This window comes from Lactuca saligna, chromosome 8 (genome assembly GCF_052625555.1).
Source record: "Lactuca saligna cultivar CGN05327 chromosome 8, ASM5262555v1, whole genome shotgun sequence".
Lineage (NCBI taxonomy): Eukaryota > Viridiplantae > Streptophyta > Magnoliopsida > Asterales > Asteraceae > Lactuca > Lactuca saligna.
This window is the reverse complement of record NC_136424.1, coordinates 12,754,154-12,759,924: the sequence shown is the minus strand read 5'-3', so window position 1 is coordinate 12,759,924 and position 5,771 is coordinate 12,754,154. Positions and strand designations below refer to the sequence as shown.

At 34.5% G+C, this 5,771-nt stretch overlaps 1 protein-coding gene across 1 annotated transcript; it reads right to left on the bottom strand.

Moving 5' to 3' along the window:
* Positions 1-1,803: 1,803 nt before the first annotated feature.
* LOC145011583 (uncharacterized) lies at positions 1,804-5,211 on the bottom strand. The gene is made up of 7 exons (XM_078970319.1): positions 4,735-5,211; positions 3,595-4,336; positions 3,233-3,512; positions 3,037-3,144; positions 2,675-2,953; positions 2,406-2,549; positions 1,804-2,317 (listed from the first exon to the last, which is right to left on the bottom strand). The coding sequence occupies exons 1-7, from the start codon at positions 5,024-5,026 to the stop codon at positions 2,153-2,155; spliced, it is 2,010 nt and encodes a 669-aa protein (XP_078826445.1). The 5' UTR covers positions 5,027-5,211; the 3' UTR covers positions 1,804-2,152.
* Between the last annotated feature and the right edge of the window lie 560 nt (positions 5,212-5,771).

Genomic DNA, 5,771 nt, shown 5'->3' with positions numbered 1-5,771 from the left:
GCTAGTGATAGTCGGGGGAGATAGTCCCCAAGTTACCGGTCGATAGGGCTGAAGGGGCAGTAATGCCCAGCCATGCTGAATAGATTATGTGATACGTGTTATGTAGTAGTGGTAGGGGTGAAATAGTCCCCAACATCCGGTCGAAAGGATCGAAGGGGAGACCAGAACCCAGATATGTTAGTCAGTATCCGATCGAAAGGACCGAAGAGGAGACCAGCACCCAGATATGCTAGTCAGTATCCGGTCGAAAGGACCGAAGGGGAGACTAGCACCCAGATATGCTAGTCAGTATCCGATCGAGAGGACCAAAGGGGTAGGTCGGGCACCCAAATATGCCTGACAATAATTGTATATTATGTGGTTATTTGGTATGCGGTACGATGGGGGAAACTCACTAAGCTTCGTGCTTACGGTTTTTAGTTGTTGTTTCAGGTACCTCTTCAACCAAGGGGAAGGAGCTGGCGCGGTAGTGGCATATCACACACACGTTCTTGTTTTTCCGCACTATGAGACATTTTGGGATTTGTACTATGATATTATTATGATTTACGTTCTGGTTTACAAACGCGAGACATATTTTATTAAATGATATGATCGAATGATATTTTGTTACAAACGTTTTGCAAATCACTTAATTGAAAATGAAATTTTTGGTCCATAATTTTTGGGATGTTAGAGTCTAAGTTCTTATATCTGTGCTCAATGTTGAAAACTTAGCTAATGAAGCAACATAGTAATCATGAATTCAGACTAAATCTTACAGGTTCTTTCAAGCATTTCATCAAGCATTTGGAGTGCATCTTCAAAGTAGCAAATTTTGAAACACAAAAAAGAATATAATAAGCCCCAAATTAGTTTTATTATCTCTTCACGGATTAGTTTTATTATCTTTTCACGGACCAACTTTGTTCGAAAGAAGCAAAACTGATAAATTTCTCAAATATATTTTAGAGTTATTTGGTTGGAAATTGAGGAAATTAGAAGATTGATGAAATAAGAAAAAAACGTACCAGATATTATTCACTCTTGACTCTTGAGTGACGAAATGAGAGAAACCAGACATGCCGAAATTGGATATTATGAGTTACGAAATCAACACACACGTCGTTAAACACGCACACACACACACAATACATTTAGTGTTGGGATGAATAAGGAGAAGGTTGTACCTCCAGAATTAAGAATCTTGGGACCTCCAGAATTAAGAATCTTGGGATTTTAATATGAGGAAGATACAAAACCTATCGTTGCTTTTTTCGTCTTCTTGAATTTAGTTATCACATGGTCTAAGTAAACTTTCAAGCTTCTGAAATATTAAAAAGGGGAAACTGATTTTCCAACTAAAGGGAGTGAATTAGGGATTTTGAAATCCAAATCACAGCTAATCACGGGACCGAGATTTGAGGATGATTGATTCAATTTAGAAGATAAATTCTTGATTTACCGATTGAAATATGAAAATTGAAGAGGAAAGCATTTGACTGGTAAATGAACATATAAGGGTTAGAGAGACAATTTCGGAATTTCACTTTGATAAAATGAGCGGGAATATAAGCTAGGAGAGGGCTTGGAGAATGCTACGTGATAAAAGTACTTATTTATTAGAATAGGGGATGTATGGTTTACGTTTGTGCTTTGCTTATATATAAAAAATAATAAACTGTACGATCTTTTGGTGTTAGGGTTTAAACCATGGACCTTTTGTGTGAAATTAAATTCCTCAACCACTAGGCTCCAATTGGAGGAGCACTTTGGGTATATATAACCGTTGGGTACAACTCAACAAAAGAAACTATCAAGTACTTAAAAGTTCAATATTAGACAATTTTCATTCTATCTCCAATGGTTTCCCATCAAATAGTGCAAAAGATTACATAAAAGAAACTTGTATATATGCGTATTAAAACTTCACCATGTGTATATATATGTGATTGTAAGGAATTTACATGATGTGTGGACAAAGAGAAGCAAAACAAAATGGTCTCAATATATATGTGCACCTCAGCCTACAAACACCCCCTCCCCAAAACAGGGCAACTTTTCTATGAGAAAAGAAACCCATACCATATTACGAATAGACAAACAAACAAACAGAATCAAGAAAATTCCTCACAAAATCAAGATTCACATACAATTGTCTGGTGCTGACTGGCTAATGAAGCCATGGATGTTGTAAGGCTTCACTAGCCGTTGGTCTTTTTTGGGGATTAATCTCAAGCAAACTCCTCACAAAATCAAGAAATAGTTCATCAGAAACTTGAAGGTGGTCTTCAAGTGATGTTTCTTGTGGGATTATGTATTCCATTTCATTCGTTTCCTGTGATTGCAGACAAACATACAATTATAGAAACAACATTATGAACTACTAGGTATGACTTTTTTAAAAGATTATGCAGCAGACAAACCTCGTTTATTTGATAAAGATCAAAATTTTTTGTGAAATACTTATCCGTTTCTTGCCCATTTTCCAACATCTCAATATCAATCGGACCAAGCATTCCAATCACACGTGAAAGTAAAATCACAAGCGCATCATTTGGAAATAGAACCTGAAGGTGACATAAACAAGTTAATTAAAGATTACTACATGTCTTCTGACTTTCAAAGTCAAACTTTTATATTATGTATTTAACAAAAAAACAAATGATGATAAAATAAGTTGATAATAACTTACATCACCAGAAGATAGCTCAGCTAAGATGCACCCAAGAGACCAAAGGTCAATCTTTTGGTCATATGAATTTCCGATAATGACCTCAGGAGCCCTATATGATCTAGATTGCACGTATAGTGACAAATTATCGTTTTGAAAGCAACTGCTTCCAAGATCAATGACCTTGATCTCACATCTACTATAACTTTTAATAAGAATATTTTCAGGCTTCAAATCACAATGAATGATGCCCAATTCATGCAAGTACTCCAATGCTTCCAAACATTGCCTTGTTATTACCTGATTTTGACTTTCCAAAGTCAACATTTTTTGCTAAAGAGTGTAATTATATTTATACATAAAAAACTACTAATTTATCGAACCTTTAATCTGTTCAATGTAAAGTAAGGCTCCCCACCACATTCTTTGTTATATTTTTGATATTCATATAAGTTAGCACGTAAAAGCTCACATACAATTATAAGATGCTCCTGTAAAATTTTCCAACAACATTACATAAAAGGTTAAAAAGATAATAAAGCTGAAAGTTTGTTGTGTCAGATACTTTCATATTCTCACCTGAAAATAGAAATAATCATAAAGGCGTAAAATGTGGCGTTCATCCCCTGGATCATACTTGTTTACAAATTTCAAAAGCTTGATTTCATCTAAACTTTGGTCAAAGAAATCTTTATCATTCTTTATAATCTTCAAACAAACATCAATTCCAGTTTGAAGATCATGTGCCTGAACAACTTTGCTAAATGCAGCTGAACCAAGATACTCAGTAACACAATATCTGTAGCCAATCACACTGTTTATAACAATAGGTAAATCCTTATGTTCTTCAAAACCCGTCCTACATAAGCCATAAAAGAAAATTATTTACTTATTTCCAAACATAAACTTAACCCCAATAACCATTAATATTAGTCACTAACCGGTTTTTCCTGTGTATAATTCTTAAATCAAATACTTCATATTCATCTTCATTCCCATGCATCAAAAGATCAACATTGGTAGCATCAACATTGGTGGCATACGCATCTCTTTTTTTAAAGTCAAGATCTTTTTTATCCTCTGAATCACTTTTCATATTAAAGTCAACATCTTTTTGACCCACCTGATTTTGTGGTTCATGGGTGTTATTAGAAACCCCAACAAGATAACAATCGCAAGTTCTTTTATTTTCTTTGAGACACAAACTACATACATCTGATTTACACCCCGTGTCAGTTTCTTGAAAATCTTTAAAGCTAATTCCTTTATTCGAGTTATATACAGTGGCACCATTTAGGTCCTGCTCAATATACTTTCCATGTAAATCATAATAATCAGTGACTTTAACGCCATCTTTGACATACCCAATGGAAGTCAAAGGCCAGGGTTTATCCAGATAGTTTGTTTGCTCAAAAGGGTCAAATATAGGATCAAGAAAAGGTTGACCATTATCTTTTTCTGAAGTTGTTACAAATTTGTCCTCGGTTGGACCACTGAAGGGATCCGAATTGTCAAACAAAGGCGGCATAGAATAGTCTTCATCTCTCTCTGTATACCAGTTTAGGTCATTTTGCAAGTCAAAATCATGGTGATCACGAGCTGTATCAAATTGGGATAATGTATCTGATGAAGCACGAGAACTAACCCCTCTTGTGGTTCTTATTCCATATGGATTTGTGAATTCTGCACAAACCATTATCAACCAAAATAGTCAATAACCATCGATCTCTTAAGCTTGTTTGTCAGTTCAATGGAAATGGATGACTAAAGATGCATTCTAGAGTCTAGACTTTGACGATTGTGGAGGGATTCGGGGAAGTAACTAAAGAAGCAATTGATCTCAATCACATTGGCATCGAGGGAAAAAAACAATGAATTTAAATTGAAGACGACAAAGAAACAAGACAAATTGTGGTCCCAAATCCAAACTAAAAACATTGAGTTCAGTGAACTTAGTCTAATTTTATTGAGAGAAACATCTTTTAGCGCCGATCAACACATAAACAGTTGATCTTTATTCCGATAAAAGCAAACCCTGAAATTACTAAACAATTCAAACAATCGGCAAAATGAGGAGTCACCTGAGGAGTACAAATCGGTAGTAGAAGAACCCAAGCTGACAAACTCGTCATCTGAAGAACTTTCAACCTCCTCCACCGTCTGCCGTGGCAGAGAGGGAGGAAGGCGAGCAGCAGGAGTTTTAACCGATGGAAAAGTGGGTGGAACTAGAGGAAAGAGGAATCTCTGGAAATCGAAAGAAGCCAGATGAGATTTCTCGAGGATATCATCCATGAGTGCAGATTCGGAGTCTGAGAGCCCATTTTTTCGCAAAAACTCGAGCACTTGTTCAATGTCAGAGAGTTGTTGTTCCATGGCGGATGAGAGAGAGGGGATTTGAAAAAAGGAGCGGAGGGAGCGGAATTAAAGAAGAGATTAAGGAAGTGGTGAAAAGTAAAAATCGATCGTGGAATCGAATTTTTCATGATTCGGAGTCTCACAGTGATGAAAGAGAGATAGATTGGAAGGTAAACGGGAAAGAAATCTTGCAACAACTTTGAAAAGTAAGAAAAGGGACTCACCAGAGAAAGGTGTCGTGTGTTTTTTTACAGTGATAGTGGGACCTTTTTTTGTTTTTTTTTTGTTTTTTTTTTTTTTTCCTTTTTTAACCATGAAGAAATTTGTAAATAATAAGAAAAAAGTTGAAGAGAATCATTAAAATGGGTAAATAGCAGTAAGACGGTTAATATTTTTTAAATGAAGTTCATCTTTTTGCTAAATTATATCTTCACCAAAGTTATATTTTTATAAAAAGTGAATTATTACTGTAAAACTTTTTTTTTTGTACGAAATTAAACTGAAATCTTAGTTATCATCTTATGAAATTTTATTATTTTACGAAACTCTTTTTTATCATACTAAACGTTTTTGTAATAATAATCGTTTATAAATTAAAGAATATTTTTTTTACGAAATTAATGAAATTGCTCTAGTCTTAATAAATCTTATCATTTTAGTTATAATCCCAAAAATTAATTATGTCCATCAAATCATTGAAGAGTTTTTACATAAAAATAAATATTATTTTAATATGATTTTTCTAACTAAAAAATTGATTTAT

What these genes read in the sequence shown, in the direction of transcription:
- LOC145011583 (XM_078970319.1), bottom strand. Translation starts at nt 5,026, where the DNA reads ATGGAACAACAACTCTCTGACATTGAACAAGTGCTCGAGTTTTTGCGA. An exon ending in TACCGATTTGTACTCCTCAG is followed by an intron (nt 4,337 to 4,734) that starts GTGACTCCTCAT and finishes TGGTTTGTGCAG; the next exon opens with AATTCACAAATCCATATGGA. An exon ending in ATTATACACAGGAAAAACCG is followed by an intron (nt 3,513 to 3,594) that starts GTTAGTGACTAA and finishes TGGCTTATGTAG; the next exon opens with GACGGGTTTTGAAGAACATA.